The following is a 27474-nucleotide window of genomic DNA, read 5'->3' on the forward strand; positions in this document are numbered from 1 at the left end:
CAGCTGGGGGATCCACTTTTTGGAGCCGGTATACCTCAACTGATGGATACAGACCCGATGGCAGATCCACGCCTTCAGGCGCGTCTAGATCCAGGCATCCTCCAGCTGACCACGACCCTAGCCCTCCGGGCAATGTTAAGGATTCCAGAGACCGGGAAGCCAGGGGCGTCTGAACCATACATGCAGTTTATTGACCGGCTTTGCGATGCGCTAGATAAGCAGATTGACAATCAGGAAGCAAGAGACGCCTTGCTACAAAGGCTAGTGGTAGAAAACGCAAGTACCGACTGTAAAAAGGTGCTACAGGCTCTGCCCGTGAATGCAACAATAGTTCACATGATAGAGGCGTGTAACCGAGTGGGCTCTGTGGAACACCATACCGAATCTCTGGCGTCTGCTTTTGCAACAGCACTACCATCAGTCAGGACCCCAAGGCTCGGAAAAAATGCTATCGCTGTGGAGACCCCAACCCCCTAGTCTCCGCATTCCCCTGGCGGGGGCGGGGAGGCAGCTCGCCCCCAGTCCCGCCCGTTTTGTGTCCCGGGTGTGGTAGGGGACGCCCCTGGGCGAGGCAGTGCCGCTCTCAATACAGCGCGGAAAGGCAGCCTCTGCCGCCTCGGCGGGGAAACGGGAGGAGGAGCGACGACACAAGCACCCCCGCCTCCCGGTCACAGGAGGAACCTCCCACAAGGGAGGGCTCCAAATGTAATGCTAACGCAGGGTCCAGCGCCACCTGCAGCCCCGCTGACACGGTTACCGCCGTGGACACCCTCTCAGCCAGAACCAGAGGGAGTGCCGGAGTGGATGTCGCCACAGTGACAGACGCCACCTTGTGGGGTGCTCACGTTCCTAAAATTGCATTGAACGTCAAAGGACCAGTTGGGAATGGCTGTAGTGCATTGCTGCTAGGACGATCAAGTACAACTTTGACCGGATTGTTTGTTTTGCCGGGGATAATTGATGCCGACTATACTGGACAAATCCAAGCTATGGCTTGGACACCGTCTCCACCATTGTCAATACCAACAGGAACTAGAATTGCTCAATTGATTCTTTTCTGAGCAGTAGTACCGAAGGCTGTGGATGCTGTCAGGGGAGCAGCAAGATTCGGGTCAGCCAGGTTCCCCGAGGTGTTTTGGGCAGGTTAAACTAGCTGCCATGTCCAGTCTCACTTCGTGTCGCTTTCGCAGCACTAGGCATCCCAAAGGAAATAAAAACCGACAATCGCCCCGCCTATGGTAGTCACTCCCTTCAAACCTTTTTTCGAACTTGGGGTATCCGACACACCACAGGCATTCCTCATTCCCTCACGGGTCAAGCCATTGTTAAGCGCACACATTGCACCTTGAAAACACTGCTAAATAAACAAAAAGGAGGAGACACCCAGGAAACACCACAGAACAGGTTGGGAAAGGCACTTTACGTAATGATTCACCTATCATTATCCTTTCTTCACAAAGAGGTACCGCCCATAGTAAAACATTACAAAAGTATGAATTCTGCGCTGTTGGAGGTGCCACAGTCAGAGCAGGCCTTCGTGATGGTAAAAAATTTAAATACAGGTCTTTGGGAGGGACCCCATCCTCTAATAACTTGGGGTCGAGGGTATGCTCGTGTCTCCACAGGTCACGGACCAAGATGGGTACCAGTGAGGGGGGTAAGGCCATGGTTCGCCTCCTCCCCACAATCGCCGCTGTCATAGGTTATTGTCAGCCCTGAGTCTCCATCCAACCACGCCGCAACATCTGGGTCACCCTCGCCAACATGACAGGACAAGAAGCGATGTGCCTGTCCCTGGCTAGTGCTAATGACCCATTCACGACATGTTTGGTGGGGTCCTGGCAGATAGCAAAGACTGGACTGTTTACTTACTGCAAGCACCCCTAGAGCCACAGGAATTAGATATCCTGGGAAGTGTAACAGAAACAGCATGTGTAAGGTTCAATTACACGGGCAAAAACCAAACCATGAAACAAATCATCAATGCCACACTCACTCCTTATCACAATGCGTCTCTTTGGTGTAATTATACAAAACTATAATAGCATCATTCCTTGCACCAGGAGCCGCTCTGCTCGGCTGTGGGATCGACTGTGGAGCAGACGCCCCTAGGTGCACCCCCAGCATTTTCCTTGGAGGGGTCTCCACTCTCAGCCGCTCACTGTGGGAGTAGACAAGGACCTCCTGAAGCCACGGACAAATTATTTTAAGTGATAGTTTCTTGTAGTATAAATGAGAAGTGCAAGAGGCCTCTTTGCGTGATTGTGTGGTCGTGCTGTGGGAGTGAGACGCAGCATCTCTGCGAAGCAACGTCCCTAGCACTTAGTGGCTTGTTGACTGATGTAGATTCTAGTAGGCACGCTACTTTACAATCGTAATTCTGCTTGTGATTTTCACTCTGTTGCTTGCTTATTGCAATGTCTGTGGTTCTTAGAAAAATCTATAGAAAGCGTTTGATTGGTTGAAAATAAAAAAGGGGGAATTGTGGGAAAGGAATTCGCAGGTGGCTTTGCGCTGATGCAAACGTCCCTGAATTAGAGATAATGAAGAAATAAACGACAGAAACATAAACTTGAGCAAGGTCGAGATACATTAACTTGGCTGCAGTGCTAAAGATGAGCTTGAATGGTTTGTACCTGGTATCCAGCCTTGAGACAAAGTGTAACATGACAGGAGCAAGTGGAGAAGAAACATCATCCCAATAGGCATCTCAGGCATATAAGTAGGTTCAACTTCAACCTGAGGACATAGAGACATAGAAATGACATGTTAGGCAAAACAAGACACACTGAACCCAGAATATATTCTGCAGTGTCTGTCAGCAAAAACAGTCCTGCGTATAGAATCATAGAATCATAGAATATACCAAGTTGGAAGGGACCCATAAGGATCATCAAGTCCAAATCCTGGCTCCACACAGGTCTACCCAAAAATTCAGACCGTATGACTAAGAGCACAGTCCAAATGCTTCTTAAATTCCAACAGTCTTGGTGCTGTGACTTGGGCTTTTGCTAGACCTAAGCATGTGCCAGTTGCTGTGTTGTAGGTACCACCACCTCTCTGGTCCAGATGTGGGTTTTCTGCAAGAGCAGATGGTCGTGGTTAATGAAACTCAGTTAAGAGTGAAAATGTTGACGTTCTCACCCAAAGCAACAGACTGAACAATTGTGTTGGAAAATAACCACAGGGCTACACCACAGTTGTCAGCTTCTGCATTAGAAGAGCACTTAATACTGCAGCACACTGTGTGTGGCAGACTCATTTTATTTCCTCCTGGTCCATGGTGTGAAGTTTGAGAGCACTTTTTGGAAGGGCCTGCTGAATGCGACATGGCGTGATGTGGGTGCCCTTCCAGGGAAAAGAACTGCTTTCATGATTGAACTAACGAGTTGTTCTGCTGATTCCTGAGTTTACTCAGACTTAAAAGAAGTAAATGTAGTTACATTAAACAAAGCTTTTTCCTTCCCACAAATGCTCTGGTCCCTTTTGCTGCTTCTGAGAGACAACAGCAAGCTTATGAATAACAAGTACAATCTATTTTTATGTTTTTTTGACTTGTGGCAGGAGGCTGGCAGGAGCAACATTATGCACAGGTGCAGCATGTTAATGGGATCAGAGGAGGAGGTTACAAGGGTGTTTGAAATGCGTTCTTTGAATGTAAATCTCTACGTTAGGTTGGCAAAAGGATAAAACTGTCAAGACTTTGGTGTTGCCAGTTACAGGTCAAGATCATTTTGACAAAATGTGGCAATGTTTGATCTGGAGCTTTGACAAAGCAGAGGAAAGAGAGAAAAGGGTTTGAATTCAGTTCTTTGCTACTCCAAAGGCTTTTTCTATTTAACCACCATAAGCGGTGTAACCTCTCAGTGTCTTGTGACATGGTTCAGCAGCCCATTGGGATTCAGTGTTTTCCTGCCAGCCAGGAGTGACAGCCTGTTCAGTTGTACTGGTCAGCTATCTGCCTGTTTGTTTTTTGAGAGCATAATCACATATTTAGAGTAGTTTCTGTGTCTGGCCACAGATGGAGAGTGCCACGTAAAAACACAGCCTTGCCCAAATGCGGGCCTTCTAGAAATTCATTCTAGACTGTACCTTCTTATTTGTCTGTATTAATGGGGTAAGAGAAAGTAGGTGGGGTGAAAAAGCTCAATAAAGGCAAGAAATACCAAATCTATCTAATGCCTTTTGTCCACTGGAGCAATTCTCCCATTGAGTTGAAAGCAAAGATGATTAAGCACAATTTGTTCTTGACTAAAAAGTAGATTTAAAAAAAAAGCAAATGCTTTCCCAGGGAACTTGCCAGATATTAAAAACTAGTTTGACTCATCTAAAACAAACTTTTTTTTCCCCATCTTTTCACTCTGAAAATTAGTGCTCTTTTTGCTCATCCCTAGCTCTCTTCCATTTAATTCCTAAAGGTAATGTGAATAGGAGAGAGATTTAGTGTTTGTCAGTTCACTAAATATACTACTTGAATTTCACCAAGCTCTGCTTGCACAAACACATCTTTGTTAAACCTTCTTTAGCCTGTTCTGGTCTACACTGGCATCATCTTGTCAATGCTCACAATTACATGCCTGCTCACAGTTTACTACCCTACTCTTTTATCCATGATTCTGGTTGCCATTTAGCTAATGGTTTTATCCTTGAATATTCTTATCATGTTGTATTTCTCTGAAGCAAAATTTTGCGCCAAGTGTTACCAAAAGCAAGACTCTCTAATCAGACAGATGAAGCTCATTAGTGGTACATTTTCAAAGAGCCTTTCTTTGATGCAAACTAATTAATTTTGACCCATTGCAAAATTGTCCTAACTCTAATGGGAGCTAAAATCTAATAAGATAAAAGAAACTGAGATGGAAAAAGTAGCCATCATGAGAACACAGCATGATGAAGAGCTTGTGCTAATCTTGGAAATGATCTGTTTTACAGCTCTGAGGCTGAACGTTTTACAATTGCCAGTGTGTTTGAAGTCCCTACAGTGAATTGATGGTTTTACGTTGCTGGTTTTCATCCTTAATGCAGAAGGTAACTGTGATTTAATTTACTTTGTTCATGCTGACCAGTGGTCAGTGTTAGTGTTCAGACAGAAGCTGCCCTCCATAGTTTGTTCTGCTGTGTGAACAGGAGCATTGCAGAGGATGGGGAGGGGTCTAAAATGCCTAGGCTGAGGACAGACCTTCAAGCTCATTTCACTTTGAAACATGAATGGACCATTAAAACCAAAAAATGGTAAGGAAAGAAAAATCTGGCCACACTCAGTTTCAGAAAGGTTGGTTGTTTTCAGCAAGGAGGTGAAGAGAATACAAAAACCTGCTTGAACAATGTCTTCTGGTTGGTTGGACCTTAGAGTCAGTTCTTGACTTTCCTTGGCCTTCCTGTGCTTAAGATGTGTGAAAAATATTGATTACAGTCTTCCTGTTTCTTACTTTCAACAAATTTAATGTCAGGTAAACATCCTAGATGAATATGAACGTAGTAGATGACACTGGAGCACGCTCATGGTAAGGCTGTGCTGTCAGAAGTGCCTGAAGAGCTCTCTTCCTATTTTCTGAGTGGATCAAAGCCTGCTGAATCGCTTTCTGAGCTGTGCTTACTCATATCATCAGCAAGTACAAAGCTTTCTCCTTTGTTACCTTTTTCCACCTCACTTTGAATGCAAAATATGCCGCTGTTATACTAATTGGGCCAACAGGCTGAGGTTAACAAACACTCAGGTACTTCTCTTATCAGCAGCCTTATTTATGCACTTGACTATTTTGCTTTGTGTTTGCCCATGATGTGAAAGAATTGGACTACCACCAATAAGCAAACTGCCATCAGGAGATCCAAATAACTAAAATAAATTCACATAGCTGGCAAATATTTTGTGGCAACAGAATATTTTTTTGGAATAACAACTTTTAGTTTTTAGTCAATCTGTTTGAAAACATTGCTTCTTACAAAACAGGAGAAGCATGTAAATCTGGTGCACATCAAGTCACGGAAATCCAAGAGACGAAATTCCGAGTTTGAGATCTTTGTTGACTGTGACAGTAACAGGGAACAACTGAAGGAGATCTTCCAGCTCCTCAAATCCCATGTCAACATTGTCTCTATGAACCCAACAGAACATTTCAATGTGCAGGAAGATGGTAAGCATTAAGGGCAGTTCTGGCAAATGTGCACAAAGAAAGACATCATTGCACTTCTCAACGTGTTTGAAGTTTGTTTAAGGTGTCCACATCTGCATTCATACAGTGTTTTCCATGGGTAGCTATCAGGTTTGTGCTTCTGTGCTGTCAGTGAACGTAGAGTGGTTGATGCGAGCGGGGGCTGCCTTGGCTGGTGTCCTCTAGAAATACTGGCTGCTTGTTTTTCTGTGCTCCCATCCCTTCGCAGCACAGCACAATGGCTGTAAGTGGGAGTCCTTGCACCAGCAGAGACCAATGGAAAGGTAAAGTCTGAATGCAGGGCTGGGCTGTGGCCTGCGCACCGCGGTGACAGAGCTGTCATACTGACAGGCATCAGTTCAGTTCAGGTTCTGGAGAGAGTGGGAGATGGTTTTTGCAATTTCCTCGTGTAGCTCCTGACTTAAAAACTTCTTTTTTAACCACTTTTCATCATAAATGGTTACTTAGTCGGTGTGAAAGAAAAGGTGCCTTTCACTCTTGGGATGCTTTTTACCTTTGCTCCTAGTTCAAGAGATGCTTAAAATTCAGGGCAGCACAAAGTCAGTCCCATGTATTTCTCAGTCACTGCACTTGGCACAGGCTGGTAGGCAGGGAGGGGTGAGATATGGTGTCTTCCGGATAAAAATCGCTTACTCTAGCCCTAATTAGGGGGAATCTCAGTCTAAATACTTCCCCTGTCCTTTTTAAGAAAACTAAAGAGCATAGGGAGAGAAAGAAGTCCTTTGGTTGTTGTAGTGTGTTAACAGCTCTGGCAAGAGCTTCGTAAAAACTCTTTAGCTTTAGGGAAAAAAAAAAAAAAAAAAGAAAAAAAAAACAGGGGTAAAACTAATTATGCATCTCTAAGGCTGCAGGGCTAAAATCGCCTCCTTCTCTTCCTCTTCCCCAGCAAACCCCTCAGCAAAGCCTGATGTTTCCGGGACACATAAGCACAGAGAACTGTTTCTTGCCCAGGGTCAGTAAAGCAGGATGGGAGGAATCCAGCCTACTCCTGCTCTGCCCAAGGACCACAAGCAAATGGATTCTTGACTCCTTTGCCTGCTTTGTGCCCTAGAAGGCTGGCGTAGCACTGTGCACAAGGAGGCCTTGCTCAGCCAGAGCCTCTAGATGCTACTCTAACATTAATAGTAGTAGCAACCCTGTGTTAACCATTTCCTCCCCTGGAAGATTTGGAGTCCGCTGTGCTCGTAGGCAGACTGGCAGTGACAGAGGAGGAAGTGTGAGCTGTAGGCTGGTGCCAGATAGGCAGTGGACTCCCTTGTCCTATTCATGACCCTTTTAATTTATAGATTTCGCTTGTAACTGCCATAGCCATACTTGAAAGTAGCATTTCCTCCCTCAGCACGCTCGGTGTTATTAATAACTTTGTGGATTCCATGCATTCCCTAGACATGGAGAATGTTCCCTGGTTTCCAAAGAAGATCTCAGATTTGGATAAGTGTGCAAACCGAGTGCTGATGTATGGGTCTGATTTGGATGCTGACCAAACAGTAAGTATCTTCCTCCCCCTGTGCCCAATCCTTAGTGGAAAGTACCTTGTGGAACTTGCTTTTAAAAAATGCAGCTTTTCCTCCTCCCTTTCCTTCCCCTCAACAGTGCCTCTGTGGGTCTGAACACCTTCTCATGGGGGGTTTGCCTCTTTTTCTAGTACAGGAAAGGCTGTCACTGGGTTTAGCTCCCATGCCTTTCTGCAAGGCTTACTCATGTGAGGACTTTGGGTCTGGGCCCTGAGTGGTCGCATAAAAATACTAAAAGAAAAAAAAAAAAGAAAAAAAAAGCTGTAGCTAGACAGGCTTGGTTCCTCCTCTTTCTTTCTTCCTTACTATAAGTGGAGCAAACAAATTAGTACTTGCACTGTACAAATGGCCAATTTGTTCTGTAATTTAGAGTAATCAAGCAAGTAATCAATTTTGTGTAAATAGTGATATGATTAAAATGAATTTTTGTCTATTGAATATATATTGTGCATGCATAAAACCTCTAATCTTTGCTTTGAATCGGTGTATTTGCTTATTTTACTGTAAAAAAAAGTTTCAGAGGACAGTTCCTGTCCTGTCCCCTCATTCTTACACAGTATACTTTTATATTTCCCATTGAAGAAATGTCAAATGTCTTGTTTTAAATTTATTTATTTAGTACGGTGTGGCGTAAAGACCACACGGACACTAGGGTTCTTTTAGGATCAGTAACTGCTACTACTTTATTGATGACATAACTTCAACTCCTTTTCTGAGGACAGGCTCCCTTCTTATACCATTCGCCCCACAGCAGTACTTTTCCACTCACTATTCATTGGTCCACAACTTTGCCCGGCAGCAGCAAACACCCAGCAACTTCCATGCCTTAACGGCTGGAGAACAAGCAACCCGAGACAGCAAGGCGTCTCCTGAATCACCCTTCTTGGCTCCCTCTAAACTCTTTACACTCCTCATGGCCTCATCGTTAAGAGTCCAATGTTATCACCAACCATGGGGCTTGTTGACCCCCATGGCCACACTCCCACAGTACAGCCTGAAAGCTCATTTAATTTTTCTTTTTCTTTCCTCCTCACCTTCCCCCAGGGTTTCAAAGACAATGTCTATCGCAAGAGACGAAAGTATTTTGCAGACCTGGCTGCGAACTACAAACAGTAAGTTCAACTTATTCCAGACTAAGCCTCCCAGGTGCTTTGAAATAATAGTGGAGTGGACTAGCAGGAGCTCACGTCCCTGGGCTCTGATCTCACTGAGATAGACTTGGCTCAGGAATCGGGGCTGGAGGGGTGAAATGAAGGCACATTAAAAGGTGGATCTAGGCCATTTTACAGCTTCCTGGGTCTCTGATCAATCTGAGGATCAGCTCGCAGCTGTGCAGCCATTGTGGCATCCGTGGCAGCACTGATCCTTGGACGGGCAGCGGTGGCAGCGTGGGCTTCCTGCACCGTGGTTCATTCAGGCCCTAGCTTTGCTCCCTGCTTCTCTGGAAGTGGATGCAGCAAAAAAAGGGGGTGGGCAACACATTGAACAGCTGCCTGTGCCAGAACATACATCCTCCCTCAGGGCAGATGGGTCTCCTTTGTGATGAAGAGGGAGGGGAGGCAAAAGTCATTATAGAGCCCATTGACCACTAAGTGTAAACTCTCTAGGCAAATGTTACTACTTGAGTTTTATTTCCTGGTTTAAAATAGTGCATGTGATGCACAGATAAGAAGTTTTCTGCGAAATGAAATTCAAAGAGCTTCTTTCTTTAGAGATGCTGCCTCGGGGAGGGAGCTCTTAAAGCTGCAAGAGTTTCATAGCCCAGTGCTATAATTTTTTTCTGAACATGATTTTCTTGTTGCTGTTGCACGTGTGAATTTAGATGGCAAGTTCCTCAACTGGGAATGACCTAGAAACACAGGGTGTCTAGAGCTCTGCTGCACTGTGCATTAATGCAGCTGGCCACCAGCACACAGGCTGTTACTGTTGGTGTGTTGTCAAGTTTCCCTTGGGAAAGCACCTGCTGTGCTGGTTACCTAGCTGGCAGCAGAAGCAATGTATGACACTCAAGTTGCTTTTAGCAGGCTTTAGATCACAGCTTTGACATAATCTACTTTAATCAAGATCCTAAGGGCTAATTAGGAGAGATGGACTACAATTACTGTGTTCAGACAGACACTTGTCTCCTCTGCATAGAAGCATGATTTTTACCTAACATATATTTAGCTGCTTCCACACATTGTGTTGCTAATTTAGGGAATTACATTTTCCTAAAAATAGAAAAGATAATGGAAAGGAATTGTATACAGGTAGGGGAAATACTACAGGGAAAAGGATGCATTCTCAGCTCCTGAAACTAAAGGTTTTGCCATTATTTTAAATGTTATTCCTGGTGATAAAACACCGAAGAAACTGTTTACAAGACCAAAGCTTTCAGACCCCAGTTAGGTCAATGTAAAGAATCCTATCAGCTGATTTAGGTGGAAAAGAGAGCAAGGCCCTTAGCCTAAAAGCTCTCCAGGGTGAAGACCAGACGTCACTGTGTATTTTGCAGTGTAGTGAAGTCTTAAACCTGACCAAGTGTCACAGCCATATGAATGTTAAATAATAATAGTAAGGAAATGAATCATCCTTATAAGCCTTTTATCAAGGCATGTCCTTTTCTCCTCTTCTCCTTTTAGTGGTGACCCAATTCCCAAGATTGAATTCACAGAGGAGGAGATCAAGACCTGGGGGACTGTATACCGAGAGCTTAACAAGCTTTACCCAACTCATGCCTGCAGAGAGTACCTTAAAAACTTGCCCTTGCTCACCAAATACTGTGGGTACAGGGAGGACAATATTCCCCAGCTGGAAGATGTGTGGGCACCAAAAATGATCCTTGGTGTCCTGGTTTTGGCTGGGAAACCCAAAAGTGAAATATTTGTTTGTTTTAATTAGGGTCTTTCTGCCAACCGGATTTTAATGCATTGTGTCCTGGATATGCAAAAACAGTGACATCTGGCTGCAAATGCCAACTATAAAGAGACTCAGGATTGGTTAAAGCAATACCTAATTGTATTGTGTTGGCTGTAGGCATAAAATCTTAATAAATCCTATACAGGGGTAGGGACATTTTTGTTACACGTTGGCTATTCTTGAGTTTAGGTCTGATTTTCTAGTCAGGCCTAATTTTCCCACATGCTCTTGAGCCAAAGTAGCACTGTGGCATTTACCCCAGTTACAGCAGGGATGAGAATATTATGAAGTTCTACATTAAACTTAGGTACAATTTCTCTGTTCCTTTTTAGAGCGGACAGGTTTCACCATCCGTCCTGTTGCTGGGTATCTGTCACCCAGGGACTTCTTGGCGGGATTAGCATTCAGAGTTTTTCACTGTACTCAGTATGTCAGACACAGCTCGGACTCTCTCTACACACCAGAGCTGTGAGTCATTTAATCTTGGGGTACAATGAGATGTGCATTTTTTAATCTGTCAGCATGAAGCCAAGCTACTTACAAGCTGTTCAAGAATGCCAGCAAGAAAACTTATTTTTAAAAGTGCCGAAGACTCGGTCTTCATGCTGAAGGTAATGATGTTTTGGCATGCTCAAGTGCCACCTTCAGAAGCATGGGATTTTCAAAATTACAGCACATTATTGGAGAACTCCTAGTGGTGTCATTGTAGGCAAAGTTGCCTTATACATGTGCAGCTTGGATCTTAATTTTAGACATCTTCATCTAAAAAATCTGAGTTTATATACTTTTGTAGAGCTGGTATGACCTGCTTAGTTGCTTTCAGCTGAACTTGATTTGATACTTCTCTGTCTTTTAGTTATTAAAGTTTCACATGAGATATTGTATCTGTTTAATGGTGTTGCTTTTTCACTCTACAATGAAGAAAGATGATGAGGTTTCTTGTTTTTTCTGTTTTCCAGTGATACTTGCCATGAGCTCCTAGGCCACGTCCCTCTTTTGGCTGAACCCAGTTTTGCTCAGTTCTCCCAGGAAACTGGTCTTGCATCACTTGGGGCATCAGATGAGGCTGTCCAAAAACTGGCAACAGTGAGTGTTTCAGTTCCCAGTGATCCTCTGTAAAGCTTAGTGCTTTACTCAGCTGATCCCACTCTGTCTAATTAATTTGGAGAGTCATGTCAACATTAGCCATGCCAGCTGATAGACCTGTTTCACAGGTTTTCAGTTTTTAGAGCATATAGCAAGTTTCTGTGCTAGGAAAAAATAATAATAATAATAAAATAAATTAAGGAAGATGTGAGCCGTATTTTTCTTCACTTGGCTATCAGATAAGGATGCCATTTCTGGGGGTAGCTCAATTCTTCCAGCTTGAAATTCTATAGTCTGATTTGTCTGATAAATATCTTTTTTACTTCCAGGAACATGGTTCAACGATTTTAAATGTAATCTGTATCTTTAATGCATCAAATGAATTGAAACAATATGATCTTTTCATTAACTGTGTTGAGCACTAGAATTAGATATTTTTTAGCCAATAAATTCAAATAATGTAAATTAATCTTACTTCCAGATAACAGTTTCTAGATGCTTTGGCCAAAATATTATGAGATGAAAATTTTACATGAAAAATAATTGATGCAACTTATGAAAGGACCACCCCCTTTCCCTTGCCAATTGTAGCTAGTGGTAAAATTTTTGCTATCTTCATTGGGAGCAGAATTAAACCGTCTAAGAAAATACCACTCCTTGCCATATACCTGCAGGAATTGTGAAATCCAGCAAACTAAATGTTATTTTTTTAAAAACACTAAGCAAATGAAGAACAAACTGTAATGGGCTGTCGTTCACCAAGGTCCTCTCTGTCCAGTGTTTCTTTTAAGCTGAACCTGTCATGTCACGACAATATTTCTCAAAACAGATTTAAATTTCCATGATCCTACTGGGATTAACAGCTTCCGGCCCATCTGCGCGAACTATATTACCAGACTTTCTTATTAGAAATGTGCAGTCCTGTGGTTCTTCACCCTTCCATTCAGGTTCCTTCTTCTTTCGATATCTGAGAGTGATAACCAAGTGATGACTGTATGCCATTTGAAACTGGTTGACACCAACTGCAAATAGAAATGCCCCCATCTAGCTCACCACAGCATCTTTGCAGAAGGCTGAATTATTTTACTCCCTTCTCTGCTTCAGTGCTACTTCTTCGCTGTAGAGTTTGGCTTGTGCAAGCAAGAGGGACAGCTAAGAGTTTATGGGGCTGGCTTGCTCTCTTCATTCAGTGAGCTCAAGGTAAGAATAACCACTGCTTATTTCCCTCTTTTCTTTGCTCATATCTGATTATTATTGTCACTGTTCTGCCATTTTTTATGAGGTATAATTCTAAAAATACTTTAAAACAAAACAAAACAAAACACAACCAACTCCTCAGTACCTACTGTAGGAATGAATTTTAGGTGAATTCAGTGTGGCATTAATTACAGGGCAGTGTCTTTTTGGGTGCATGCTGAGCAGCTCCTGTGTTGTTCTCAGAAAGCATCGTATGACTGGTATTTCTTAACCTTAGGTTCCAAGTAAACTATTGTAAGAATAAGACTCCGCTGGTTTAACCAGATTCTGGAAATATTGCTCTTGTTTATAAAGCAGTCTTGTGTTTGAAGAACCCCATTTTTGATCCTTACTGGTGGAATATAACCCTTCAGAGTTATTCAGTTCGTTAAGCTTAAACCACTGTACATCCACAGACATGTTTTAAGAAGCAATGCACTAAATATGGCCTCACGTCATCTTTTTTTTTATTTGCTTTTTGCTTCTTGTCTTCTTCCTTATGGATTCTTTTGGTGGTGATGTTCCTCTGACACGATAACGCATTACGTTACCCGGCACTCGCTCTCTGGCAGTGCCAAAGTCAAGCCTTTTGATCCAAAGGTCACCTGCAAGCAAGAATGTCTCATTACGACTTTCCAGGAGGTTTACTTTGTTTCTGAAAGTTTTGAAGAAGCAAAAGAAGAGATGAGGTACAGTTTTTCTTCCCTGTTTCGTAGAAGCAGGTTTGACTTCATGCATCTCTCAGCATCAAATCTTTTCATTCTTAGCACAGTTTTATACTTACCTTTCCTGGGGCTGGAAAGCTGAGTTTAATATTTGCTTGGTCTCCCATGTACTGGATGGAAGAGATGATGAACTATGTAGTAATTATAATTACCACGAAAGTGGTTTAGGAAAGTGGTTATTGATACTGATTGCACACAGAGGATGCATTTGTCTTTTGTTTAAACTCCCTATCTTTTTTTACTTGAATAGAGAGTTTGCAAAAACTATCAAGCACCCATTTGGCATGAAGTACAATCCGTATACTCAAAGTGTGCAGATCCTGAAAGACACCAAGAGCATTGCCAGCGTGGTGAATGAGCTACGTCATGAGCTGGACGTTGTCAGCGATGCCCTCAGCAAGATGGGCAAACAACTGGAAGTTTAACATTCCCATCATCAGTGTGGTGTGCTCAACAACTCTTTTCTTTTCCCCATTGATTTCTTTCTAGGCGTGTAATGTGCTGTATGCAGAACTTTCCTTTACAAATGGAAGAGTGAATGGCCCATAAGGATAATCACTTTATCTGTTTCTCTGTTTAAAGTCACTTACAGAATGTATTTCCTCCACCTCTATCCTCCCTGGATAAAAAAGTCCTGGAATTCCTTTTCAGAAGCTAGCAGAGGACTAAAGAAATCACCAGACTGGACCACAGCTGTGGTCTGTGGATCAGGGCTGGGAGCAGATGCTTCAGAGGGTGGCTTATGAGGCAGTCATAGAATAATTTGGTACAGGGAAATGTCTGTCTGACTCTAGTAGTCTATGCTGCTAATTTTACAGTACTGTAGACTTTATAGCATGGAAGTTATAGTAATCAGTGTTTCTATGCCTGTGCTATTAAGTTTAAAACTTGACTGATAACGATCCAGGCATCAGGACACAAATAGCTGGAAGCTCATCGTGCTAAAATGGAGGGGTCAAATCTCTGTTTTCAAAGAGATCATTTTTTCCCCTAAAGAATTGCAACTGTACTGATTAGCATCTTTCTAGTAGAAGGCAGAGATACAGAGCTGTTGCATGAAATCCTAATTCTGCTTATTTCAAGAGATTTGCTGTCAGCTCAGAGTCAGGATTTTTGTTTCTGTCCCTGGTATTGCACCTGAGGGAAGACACTAAGGAAATATCATTTGCCTTTTTCCTCACTGAATAAATTTAGCCAAGATTATAGCAAACCATCACGTAGTGACTTATCGCAATGCCTAAAACCATTTCCAAATTACAATTCAATATTCAAAATGGCTTCACAGGACCAAGTGAAGCCCAGTTCTAAAATGGCTCTCATTTTAAACTCTGGTGTTTAAGTTCTTAGTTATGGCAAAAGTTCATGGTTTTTTTTATAAGAATAAACATCCCATTGACAGCTCAGTCACGTCATTGACTTTGCAAGCTGCACAAAGATGGATTTAGTTTCTTCTTTGCTAGGCCTGAACACCTGTATTCACCATCAAGCAAATGAAAAGATCCAAATATTTGATAGGAATCAGTGTCCTACAGTAGTTTCAAGCATCCTGTGTAGCTGTACAGAGCTGCACTGCCTGCTGTTTCTGCCACCCTGTCTATGAAATGAATATATATGTACAGGGAATGATACATTTGAATGGAAGATCTGTGGTGTGTAGGGTGTATTTTGTATCGTGCTAGGCACTGATTCTTCATATGTAGATCTTAACAGAAAAGCAACAGTTTGCAACTGTGGATATCACTGGGAAAATTGACTGAAATTGCAGATGCACTGGAGATGTTGGTCCAAGTCTTTTGGGAATTGGAAAGGACTTTCGAGAACCTCTGTGCTTGATAATGACTGTTTCATATGTCTTCTGGTAGGCTGCATCTGCTCCATAAGCAATCACTGGCCCTATCTTTCCAAACACATTCACTGTTTATCTAGACTTGATTTAATTTTCCTGTGACTTTATTAATCTACTTTTTTTTTTTTTTTAAAGAATATTTTGGACATATAGAATTGTGGTCTACAACATTGTCAGTTTATGTCACACTTTCAAATAGACTTTAGACGCTTCTTCTTCCTGAAGAAGAACCAGTCTTTGAGCAGTGAGGGAGGATGTACTGTCCGCTTCTGTGATAACAGTTAATACTCAGCTGCATTTAAAAAAATGATTGGATTATTATTTTGTTGAAATATAGATCTGTGTTACTACAAGACTTTGCCTGAATTATGTATTCATTGAGTAGAAAATCTTACATCTTCTAAATTAGCACCGGATTTCAAATACTTTGGAAAAAAACAGCAATTTTGTCTTTATTTGCACCTGTGTAACAAAAAGCGTTAAGTACTGCTAAAAGTAACAGAGGATGCATTTTCACAGGGTTAACATCTATGTTTGGCTTCACACACCCAACCTTTCTGCCTATGTGTAGAGCAGTAACAATTTAAGTATTTTTAAATACTGTTAAGTATTTTTAACTCGTTAGGCATTGGAATGGGGTGCCCAGGGAAGCAGTTGAGTCACCATCCCTGCAGGTCTTTAAAAGGCGTTTAGCTGTACAGCTTAGTGATACGGTTTAGTGGAGGACTTGTTAGTGTTAGGTCAGAGGTTGGACTGGGTGATCTTGGAGGTCTCTTCCAACCTAAATGATTCTGTGATTCTCTGGCTGTGGAGGGTTTAACTGTCAATAAATAGTGACGCCCTGTTGGTGATTATTAGGAGCAAATAAACCTTTACTTAGCACTGTAGCGCTCCCTTCTGACTAAGATTTTGTGTGTTTACGCTCTGATTCGGCTCTTCTGCCCCCGTGCGTTCATTCCGTGGAGAATATTATATATTTGTGTGAGAGGTGACTGGGGTGGGGGGTGGGGTGTCGTGGGGATCGCTCCGTGAGGCGCTACCCAACAGCCGCCCGCGAAGGTAAACGCGCCGGGGCGGCTCGAGCTGACGCGGGGCCCCGGCGGAGCCCGCCCCTGCTCCGCCTCTTCCTCCCCGGTGGCCGTGGGGCGGGAAGGGACGGGACGGGAGGGGAAGGACGTGGGGCTGCCGGCCCCATGGCTGTGGTGCTGTTCGCCTGGGTAGGTGGGTGCCGAGGGCGGTGCGGCCGGGGGTAGCCGGGCCCTGGCCCGCCGCAAGACGGTGGCGCGGGGCCGGGGCCGTGAGGTGGCGGTGGTGGCCCCGTCCCCGAGCCTCGGGGGGTAGGGTCCGCCTGCTTCGCGTTTTGCTCCGCTGGTGTGGGAAGGGTGAAAGTGGGTAGCTTCGTCCCCACGGCCGCCGTGTGTGGCTCCGGGCTGCCCAAGCACCTGCCTCCTTGCAGCTCCTCACGGTGTGCGGATCCCTCGCAAATTGTGAGCTAAAACCAGAGCTTTTGAGAAGGACGGTGGGTCTGTGGTGTCGTAACGCTCCAAAACTGACTGTCAGACCGCGCCTGGATCAGCTTCTCGAGCTCAGATCCCGAAATCTCACCCACCTGTTAGCCTGCTGAGGCGGGCAGCCGGATGCTTTTGCATCAAGTGCCTACTGCTTCTGTAGGTACAAAATGTTTGGTGCTGAAGGTGCCCTTTTGGGATTGGGCACCTAAATTGGTTTAGTGACTTTGGTTTCGTTTTTATAAACAAGTGGTCTATTTCCATTTTGCCCACTTTAAGTTAAAAGAGTTTATTCTGCTTTCCTAAGGTAGCATGTCTTTCTCATCTTATTTGGGGGCGTACTGCTGGAAAGTGTTGGCATGAATAACATCTTGGTGATGAGTGGGAACCATATGGATTAAAATTAAACAGGTGGTGATCCTTTTTGATAATGAGGCTTTCTGTCTTACTATTAGCCTACAGTCAGTCTTACTGTGATTTATTCCAGCGTATTTCTTACAACGGTAGGGTTGCAGTGGCAACCTTAATGGCAACAGATCTAGGAGTCGTGGTCTGTAATTTTGGGGGTCTTATGTGACAGCTGCAGGATTGAAGATCTCCTTCTGGGGGCTTTTCAGGAGCAAATACTGCAGTTTAACCTGTGACATGTTCCTGATGAGCTCGTTTGCTCATAGGAGCAGAGCTGAGTGCATCTCTTTTTGTTATTTTTTTTTTTTTTAAACTTTTCATATGTGTGTGTATTTGAAGGGTGCAAACAGCTATGGACAACTTGGTGTTGGTCATAAAGAGGATGTGCTGATACCTCAGTCACTGAAAGATGTTTCCTGCAAACGTGAAGACATTAAGAGCATTACTGGAGGAGGGGGACATTCTGCAGTTATCACTGGTAAAAACATTGCACTTGCAAGGAGTGTATGACTGAGCCTGAAAAAAAGAAGTGTTTCCCTGTTGATTTGGTGCTGCCACCTATCTTTGGCTTTTGTTTCTGACCTTAGTTGCAAATTTTTAGTTCAAAACAAGTTCCTCTGGTGCTTGTTAATATTTTGGGGAGTTTCCTCTGTTTTGTTTATCTTCCGTGGTTATTTAATGGGTTTGTGAGGACAGTTTCTTTACCTGTTTCATATAACAGCTTTTTGTACAAGGCTGTCAATTTTCCTGTATTGAGGATGAGGAGGGGAAGGAGTCAAGTAGGAGGTTATTCAGTCTTGAGAAGTTCTAGTGTAAGGAGCAGAAAATAGTGTCTGCCTTTGAAAGGCTCTGCTGTGGGCTAGTTATGTTAAAGAAGGGATACAGAGAGATGTGAATGGTATGAAACAGTTCTGATAACAGGTTCCTGTTATACTATATAGATTGTCGTCCTTGACTCTATATAACTGTGCTTATTCAAAGATGCTTATGCATCAGAATAGCTCTTTCTCTTTTTGTGTGATTGCAGTGCCTAAAATGACACAGTCAGTTGTCCTTGTCTGTCACAGGATCTCATGGCATATAGACTTCTCTTTTTAGTCAGTCAGGTGGACATGATTTTATTTATTATTCCAGGTGCTGGAGAACTCTTTGTGTGTGGCCATAACAAAGAAGGTCAGCTGGGACTGAATCACACAGAAGATGTAGTGCATTTCACTTTGTGCACTGCCCTGTCTGGTTTTCATGTAAAAGAAGTTGCCTGTGGTTGGGATTTCACAATCATATTAGTAGGTAAGTCTGCCTCTGTAGGAGCTGGGAAAAAATGGTGATGTAGAGAGCACGTTGAAAGTTCCACATTGCTATTGCTTGTGCAGTGCATGGCACTCACAAGTTTTAAGCTACTTGCATTGCAAACTAAGTTAGTCCGTGGTTCTTGTATCACCTCGTATCTACTTTACTAAACATGATGTGTAAAACCAGAAGCCTGTGTCCTCAGCAGCTTTGGAAGAGGAGATGCTAGGTCTTTCTTGAGTTGTTTCACTGTGATACTTTTGCCTGTTGGAATGCTACGGTGCTTTGCTTATATGCTGATCAGACTCTAACACTTTATTTTGCAGGTACTGGCCTAGTTCTGTCCTGTGGGTCTAACGCTTTTGGACAATTAGGAGTTCCTCAAATTTCAGGTCCATGCTTGACTCCACAAAAGATTGAGGTAAAGATTTAAAGAGAATTGTGCTTTATCGCTCTGAATGTTATGTTGCTTACAGCGATTAAAGGCCCGGTGACCTCAGTGGGCTTTAAGCCAGGCCCTTCAACTGTTTTTGGAGGAGTCTATCTGATGAAATGTAAAGGACCAAAGATGGTCATAGACTCAGAAATGAGAAGCTAAGGCTGCTTTCCTTGTTGTATGAAGAAGTTGTCCACTTGTTATGGAAAGCTGTCTGTTTCACTTGTGATTAGAACAATTCATTAATGCATTTGGATGACATCAGCAGAATGAGTCTGATGCTCAGGTGATGTGAAGTGACATTAAAGCTAATGAAACCGTCTGACATGACTTCAGCTGAAGTTTTGCCTCAAGTTTGTAAGAGACAAGGTATGTTTTGCTGCCTGGAATTTACTCATACCTTTGCATACCTTGTTCAAGGCTTGTGCCTAACTGTTGGAGTGATGCCTTGTAAAACAAAATAGACTAGCAGTAATCCACCCTGAAAAAAATAAACTGTGTGTCAGAGTTCAACAAAATTAGTGATGTCAATTCTTCTGATACATTGCTCTTTCGCTTCTTGTGCAGTTCTGTTTTTTAAGTATGTGCTATTTTTCAGGTGCATTTATGACTACAAATTTCTTTCCCACAGTAAGAACTGTAGTATTATTTCCTGGTCTTAAAAACCTATAGGTAAAAGCAAGCTTGGTCATTCCCAAAATAATATCAGTATGGGAAAGTATGTAGCTGCAGGAAAATCAAACTGAGAGTATATACTTCAGTTATATACTTTGAGACTAAGATTATTTTTACTTCTGCATGTAAAGGAACCAAAAAGTACATTGACTCACTTCTTGTTTAACTTCCAGTATTTATCAAACAGTATCAGCTCCCAAGGAAATAGGATGGAAAGCTACATAACAATTTCTCTGTTGTCCAGTACCTTCAACTGTAAGTGCTAAAGGCTGGACTCTGGCAGCGTAGCTCATGTTGTTCCTGTAACTCGTGGAAGTTTATGGTGGTAACTGTACGAGAGGTACTGCTCAGTGTGAGTAAGGAGTTCAAAATATAGCCTCAAACTGTTTGCTTCAACGTGTTTTAAGTAGTAGGTACTGAGACTTCTGTAATATCAGGAAGGCTTTTTGATGTTGGCTGCAAGCCTAACAGGGTAAATAGATTTCTCACAGGAGTTCTAATTAATCTCTAATTTACACTGTAGCTCCTTATTTGAGAAACACTATTGAAACTCTTTTCCATCCAAATGAACTCTCATGTGTAATGCAAGTGATTAACCTCGGAGCATGAAGGACGCTCAGACAAGAAACAGTCTCCTGGTTCATGCCGAACTCTGTTGTGTTTCTGAGTTTTGTGATGATCTGGGATTAGTGCAGGAGAGGAGGACAGCTGGTAGTCTGCGAGTGACTAGGGGTTACCTCACCTGATGCTCTATATCCTTGACGTTTCCTGGGAGCATCATTCACAGAATCACAGAATTCCAGTGTGGTGCCTTGAAAGTGATGGCATGGACAGTGCTAATTCAAATCTGTTTTCTCCCTGACCACGGGGACCATTCATTACTCTGGAATATTTTCTCTTTCATTTTGTATCGTCTTCAATTCTTGGACTTGATGCCACCTGTTTCATGTAGTGTAAGATCTGTGAGAAGAAAAATAAATTTGCAGGGTAATCAGAACTGGGGAAACACCAGAATTGACGTGCTTTGTGCAGACATAATTCACTTGTTTAACGCACACGTGCTGTGGTATAGTCTTCTGTTGCAAGATCTTATTAGCACCACGTATGCTGAAGGTTGCCCATCCACTGTATTGTTTGTGATCACAGGACTTAGGAAGCCTGAGCTGCTTGATGGAACTTATTATTGTTGGTCACTAGTATTTGCTGTGGAGGTTTTAGTATAATTGTTGAGGAATGTGAAGTTAAAATTAAGAAACAAATGTATTTGTATTGCCAAGATTCCTTTTTTTTTTATATGCGGATTTTGACTGTGCCTTTTAATTTATTGCTACAATGCTGTACAACCATTTGCTTTGCTTGATATATATATATATATATATATATATATATATATTTAAAGATGTTTCTACTAATTTTTGTTGGCCAGAATGCACTTCGTTTGTAGTACAAAACATTGATGTACATTGTGATATGCAGGCTGGAGTAGTGAGAACTAGTTTCATTGTGTTCCACTAATGTGTTTGTCGTATTTTGTTTTTAGAGGCAAAAAGTGTGAAAAATATTATTATTATTTTTATTTGAGCAGTCCCTCAAAGAGAAGGTGGTAGATATTGCTGCAGGACTGAGACATGCCGTAGCTGCTACAGGTAAATGTTATTGTATTGTCACTTCAGTAACAAACGAAGAATGCTATAATGCGTGGACAGTAAATGTGCTAGAAGCATCTTCCTGGAAATCTCTGGTGAAAAGTTGTTCTTCAAGAACTGAAAGTTTGGGAACAACGTGTTTTTGTGGTGGGTGGAAAACTCATTCAATTCTTTTCTCCTGTTCTGAAGAAAAGCATAAAGGGAGACTTTTCCTGGAAAAATTATTTCTGGTCAATCAAAATATAGTATTTTTGATTTCATTAAATTATGATATGCAAAACAATTAATTTTGTATAAAATGTTTCAAAATGATACTGCACCTGAAACATGGCTATTTTAATGATGTAATTGAAATAGACACCTGGAGAAAAAAAAACAACAGAAATGAACCTGCTCTTTTACTGAGGGGAGAGAAGAGACCTACTCGGAGTTCACTCATGCACCTTTGAAAATCTGCTCCTCTGACTTTCTTCTGTTGTCTCCTGTGTGTATGCTTGGGAGGGCTGTAATTTTTCAGTATTTCTCTTGCTCTTCTTAGAGACTTTGAGTTTGTTCATGGAATAATTAGAAACCAAAAACTTGCAATTGGCATGATTGCATTGCAACAAAAAACTGCACGTGCTCTTATTTCAGTTTATTTTTACATGAACTTTAGTATGGATTCCAGGTAGTGGAGTCTGACTGAAGGTGTGAAGGAGACACCTGGAAGAAGAGTGGGATTCCTGGTGCTTGTATGAATATTGGGATTTAAGCTGTCCTGAGCTTTGCATTTAGAAGACGTTTTGATTTAGGGCTAGGTCAAGTCTTTGGCAGTTCCTGAGCGGAAGACTAGTGGCTTTACTCCTTCACTGTGCTGGATGCACAACCGAATTAGCACAAAGAGAAGGGAATCCTGTTACTGAGTCCTTGATAACTTCCTAATATAGGCCTCAGCTCAGTATCTAATTAGCATTTTTTGTTACCTGTACAATGAGGCTAGAACTGTTTGTAGCTTGATTATATCCTAAACATACGGATAACCCTGGTGACGTCTGGTTTTGGCACAACAGGCTTTTAAAGTATAATTCCAACTAGTGAAAATGGAGTGAATGTACCTTTAATTAATGAGTTAAGTTACTTTGTTAGTGGTTATTGTGTCTTAATCTCTTCTGTGTTTACTCTGGGAAGAGAGTGGCTTGGTGTTGCAGTGGGGCACTGGCATGGCATCTCGGGCAAAGCGTGCCAACCAAGGAAAAATGCTCCCCCTGTTCCTGTCTGCAAAGGAACCCTGTGAAGTGACAGGTAATCCAGGAATGTCATTTCTTTGTATTTCTGCTCTAACACCTTTACAATTTTGAATAATATGTAGCATCCTTTTGTTATTAAGCCACTTGGTATTATAAGCATGTAGTAGACTATCTGAAACAGAGTGGGCGTACAAGTTCATAATCTATGGGGAAAAACGACACTGAGTCTTGCAGTATCTGTGACCAAAAAGCAGAAGCTTTTGTTATAAAATTCATTATCATGATGTTACTTATACTTGATACAGCTCTGTATTTTATATCTATGCATGAAATGATATCTGCTCTACCAATTTTATAAGACTCATTTTTCTCTAGGCCTGGAAGATGTAAAAGTTAAGAGAGTTACTGCAAGCTCCTATCATTCTGTGTCACTTACAGGTAGGACTTAGATACAGAAGTGAAAGTCTTCATCTCAACTTATAAAGGGGCTTTGTGCTTTGGATAGTTCTGTCAATTTTGGCTGGGCTGGTGAAATTTGATGTGGCATAGTGCTGGTTAGCTGTTAGTGGTTTTGGATTGTGAGAACTTTTTGTTTTTAAGACATGGATTCGTTTGTTGAATTCTGAGATCCGTGTGTTGCCTTCATAGGGTCAGGTATGACTTAGCCCGTATAAATAAGTAAGGGTCTGGGCTCTTAGTGGTTAGAAACTCTGAAAGGATTTGGGAAACTTCTGCAGCTGCAGGTAACTGGTTGGGTGAGTGCTGGCCTGAGCACAACCTGTTGTGTGAAAGGGCATGTTAGGTGGCAGGAAAGGCTGCTGTGGCTATCCTGCTTCTACCACCTGAAACGATGGCTGCGCTGTGTGGGAACGTGAGATCTTAGGCAGTTCTACTATAGCAGTGTGCTTGTCTGTGTGAGGCAAAGTAAGAGCACGAGGCTTATTAAAAGCTGCAGGAAATTGCTTTGATCACATAAGCACTTGCATAACTTGTGCCATTTGTTCTTTGATCTCTAGGCAGTGCTTCTGTGCTGGATGTTAAATATCTGGTAGTGAAAGTCTAATAAAGAATCTTTTTCTGGCAGACTGGGAGAAGGGGAAATGGAATATCTTTTCATCTGTAATCTCACAATTCTGAAGTGCAGAAAATACATTGAACCATATGAAGACAACTCTATACCAAACTTCATAAGGAGAAGTTCTTAGCAAATATGCAGCCATCTGGTACCTCTGCCGTCATTAAATGAAGTACTGGAGTATTTGCTTATGCAGAGAGATTTAGTTGTATGGGGAGATGTTAGATGTCAATTACATTGAATTCTGAGATGCAAAGTCTGTATGCGATTAGTGAAGAACTGTCAGGACAAATAGAATCTGCTTTAGCTAATTAGCACTCTCTGTATGTTTAGAGAGTGAACAGATCATTCTTTCATGCTTTTGCTTTTTATTTGAGAGCAGTCTATTTGGCAACAGGGGTACCAAATATAACAAAGTAGGTGCCAAAACTTTTAATAACGTGTTGCTACGCTGCCCTTCATCCTGCATTAGCTTCTAAAGATGCTTGTTCTTTTTAAGTTACTGTGGAGTGTAGTATTTAATAAGTGAGCATCACTCTGGGGATTTTTTTTGTAGGAATTTCATGGTCAATGATGCAATTTTCTTTGGTTCTGTTTTGTGAGCCACCTGCTGGTAGGATACTAAACACCAGTAATCAGGAGGTTTTTGATGTAACTGTTGAAGTGAGTTGTTACAAACATGAATGGCAGTTCATTTAAAAAAAAAAAGTTGCTGCCAAGTCTTAGGTTTTAACAAGAACTTAAGACACTACTCAAGAAATGAGATGAGGTTTGAGCATGTGACACCTCTTGGGATCAATTAAACACATCTTCTGCAGAGGAACAGGCAATGAGGCCGTGTATTTTAGTTGTGGAAGATGCCTTGTGGGTGCCCATAGTGTTTTTCTTTGTTGAAACAAGCTGCTTCTGTCCTTTTTCTTTCTAGAAGGTGTGTTCATTTCACACTGAAAAGGAATTTATTAATTTTAGTGAGAGACTTCTAGAAGCCTTGAGTGGTTTTGTGCACTGAACAACTTTATGCTGCCAGTTACGATTTGTGGTCTACCTGGGCCTATCCTTGGGTGTGTGTGGTATCTCTTCTGCTCGTGCAGGGGGGCAAAGGCCTAACTTGAGGAGGTCTGACACAGCTCATGGTTTGTTATGTGCTGCTTACGGGTTATGTTTTATAGCAGAGAGGTCTAGAACCTGGGCTGAATGATCTTGTGCTGAAAAGATTGAACTAATGATACGTGATATCTGTAGAAGGACTCATCTGAACGGTTCTCTTGTTACTGTCAATTGGTTGTTAGGCTGTGAGCTACTCCAGCTTATATTGGGGAACCACATGAAGCATTGTGGATGTTTCTGTAAATATAATTATCCTTGTGGGTGGAATTCTGGAGTGGTACTTGAACAAATGCTTCTGCAAAGAGGATGGGGAAAGACAAGTGATTGCTTACAGAAGTCTCAGTAGTTGTGTAGCAGTGCCTTGAGTCATGATAATATTTTAATTTTGCTTTGATGGGTAGTATCTGCTTTGATTATATTTTCTTAGCTGTGCCATGTTCCCTTAGGAAGTAACTGAGCAAGGTGGGGCAAGGAGCATTAGACTGTCTGTGCTTTGGGGGAGTTAGTGAATTTGCTGAAGCCGAAGGCTTCAAGAGCTATGAGAAGAGCTGGGAGCCTGCAGCTCCTGTAAAGAGACTGTCAGAGCTTCCCAGGTACTGGAAGGTAGTTACATTATTTGCTGTGATCTACAAGGTTATTTAGGGTACTGAGCCCAAGGTTTGGGGTGGAGTTAAACATTGACCTGTAAGGACAGAGTGGGCTGAGGGGTGGGTGCTTAATGAATGACCCCAGGATGATTTAAGCTTTTTGTCGGAGGAGTTAAAGACTGTGGTTAGTTTTCTAATAAAAACTTGGCTTCTGCTATAAAGGCCTTTCAGTCATCTTTGAGGTGCTCACAGTAGAAATGAGGTCTAGTCAGTTTGACCTGTAAGCTATGGTTGTTTCAGGAAGTCAGTGCAGCCCTCAGAAAACAAGCATTTTGTTGTTAAGGCCCTGGCAAATATTTCTGATATTCTGATTACTTATTGATTACTGAATTACTGATATTCTAATTATTAATTGTGTGCATGCGGTAAAGACATTGTCCTTTCCTCAAAATCACTGAGTTGAGGCAGAGCATGTATGTGGTGGTGTTCTATGTATGTCACTTTCACCTCATTTTACTACTTTGTCTGTTGTAGATGAAGGACACCTCTACGTCTGGGGTAGCAACAAACACGGGCAGCTAGTAAGTGAAGAGATTTTCCTGGTTGAGCCCAAGAAGATAGAGACTCAGTTTTTCTCACATGAAAAGATCGGAGCAGTTTGGAGTGGTTGGACCCACTTGGTGGCACAAACAGGTAGGATATGTAAAAAGCAGCTAGATGTGGCGCTAGAACAGTAAATTCCTAATTACTTGCAAACAGTAATCTTATTAATACTGACTGTATAGTTTTGCATTTTCACTTGGGCAGTGGTTGTCACAGACATCCTTTGGCTTCTGTCCCTGAGGTATTGTGCTTATATATGAGTAAAGGTCTAGTATCTTCAAAAATGCAGAAGCACCTGCATGTGCATGCTAGAGGGATGCAGCCTCTCTGCACCATCAAGTTACTGGTTTTCCAGAATCTATGTAAGCTTCTAAAGATCATGCCGCTGGGTGAGTTATGACATCTTTGGAGAGAAGAGAGTTTGGTGGAAAACTTGCTTCAGAAAAGAGAGAGGTAGGAAAATATGGCTGCAGCTTCCAAGGTATGTGACTATGTGGCAGGAAGGTGCGGGTCCAAGAATTAGGGAGTGGGGGAAGATAATCCTGAGCAAGCACCTGTCTGAAAGGTATGGGGGGGGGTCACAGGTATGAACCGTTTCCAGATTACCCCAGTCTTAGCTGAGGATCTAAAGAAGAGGCAGAGCCTGTCTTTCTCTGCTTCTGCCATCCACTTTGAGAAGACATGGACCTGTTGCATTAGGTGAAATAAATGATATGGCTTTGCACAGCTGTGCTGATGTTTCTGTATTTCAAGACTGAGCTTGGCTTCTAGTGCTGCTCTTTAGTGAAGTGTTTAAGGACAGATAAAATAATGTGCTCAGAAGAGAGTCAAATAAACTAGCCTGGTTTGAGTGTCTTGCTTTGGTGGTCAAACCCAGAAAATGTTTAGAAAAGATGAGTGAAAAGAGGCCTCATTAGTTTGAAGAGCATCCCCTGGAGATGAAATAAAACATTTTGTTCAATCTGTACAGCTCTACCTTCCTGGGGACCTTTCCAGTGCAGGCAGTGTAGAAGATGACCACATGCAAAAGGCTGTTGGATTAGATTCTTTCCTAGGAAAAGATGAGAGGAAGGTTTTGCAGTAATGATGTTGATGTGTAAAATGATGGTTGATCTGATGAAGGTCAGTTGAATGCATTTGTATTGCTCCTCTGTTATGAAACGCAAAGGCAGGAGAGGAAAGTAGGTAGATAAGGCATCTGAAAGGCATTTGTTGTCTTCATGTGTGGACAGTGTGTGCAATTAGCTTCTGCTGTTCTACACTGTGTGATACGGTAGTTAAGACTAACAAGAGGATGAAATTCTTTTATCAAAACCAAAAAGAACAGCCAGAGTTCTGTTAGCAGGGGTAGCATGCATCCATTTCTACTTTTGCCTTGTACAAACTGCCAGGTGAGGAAATAAAGAGCAGATGGAAACATTTTTCTTAGAATCTT

At 42.3% G+C, this 27474-nt stretch overlaps 2 protein-coding genes across 2 annotated transcripts in view; both read left to right on the top strand.

The window, feature by feature from the left end:
- The first annotated feature begins 1823 nt into the window (after positions 1 to 1823).
- LOC121070678 (tryptophan 5-hydroxylase 1-like) lies at positions 1824 to 15560 on the top strand. The gene is made up of 11 exons (XM_040558182.1): positions 1824 to 1934; positions 5951 to 6134; positions 7560 to 7660; positions 8732 to 8799; positions 10309 to 10488; positions 10737 to 10753; positions 10918 to 11053; positions 11545 to 11671; positions 12776 to 12870; positions 13462 to 13596; positions 13883 to 15560. Exons 1-11 carry the CDS (start codon positions 1824 to 1826, stop codon positions 14055 to 14057), a joined length of 1329 nt encoding a protein of 442 aa, XP_040414116.1. The 3' UTR covers positions 14058 to 15560.
- Positions 15561 to 16993: 1433 nt separating this feature from the next.
- The window catches only part of SERGEF (secretion regulating guanine nucleotide exchange factor), a 151615-nt gene continuing 141134 nt past the window's right edge, over positions 16994 to 27474 (top strand). Inside the window, 8 exon segments of the mRNA XM_040557400.1 lie at positions 16994 to 17145; positions 17734 to 17872; positions 18529 to 18684; positions 19011 to 19105; positions 21381 to 21441; positions 22609 to 22722; positions 23043 to 23105; positions 25971 to 26129. Coding sequence (XP_040413334.1) covers positions 17116 to 17145; positions 17734 to 17872; positions 18529 to 18684; positions 19011 to 19105; positions 21381 to 21441; positions 22609 to 22722; positions 23043 to 23105; positions 25971 to 26129 — 817 coding nt within the window. The 5' untranslated portion in view covers positions 16994 to 17115.

This window comes from Cygnus olor, chromosome 5 (assembly GCF_009769625.2).
Source record: "Cygnus olor isolate bCygOlo1 chromosome 5, bCygOlo1.pri.v2, whole genome shotgun sequence".
NCBI lineage: Eukaryota > Metazoa > Chordata > Aves > Anseriformes > Anatidae > Cygnus > Cygnus olor.

What these genes read in the sequence shown, in the direction of transcription:
- LOC121070678 (XM_040558182.1), top strand. Translation starts at nt 1,824, where the DNA reads ATGTTTGGTGGGGTCCTGGCAGATAGCAAAGACTGGACTGTTTACTTA. An exon ending in TTTCAATGTGCAGGAAGATG is followed by an intron (nt 6,135 to 7,559) that starts GTAAGCATTAAG and finishes TGCATTCCCTAG; the next exon opens with ACATGGAGAATGTTCCCTGG. An exon ending in TCTTCATTCAGTGAGCTCAA is followed by an intron (nt 12,871 to 13,461) that starts GGTAAGAATAAC and finishes TTACGTTACCCG; the next exon opens with GCACTCGCTCTCTGGCAGTG.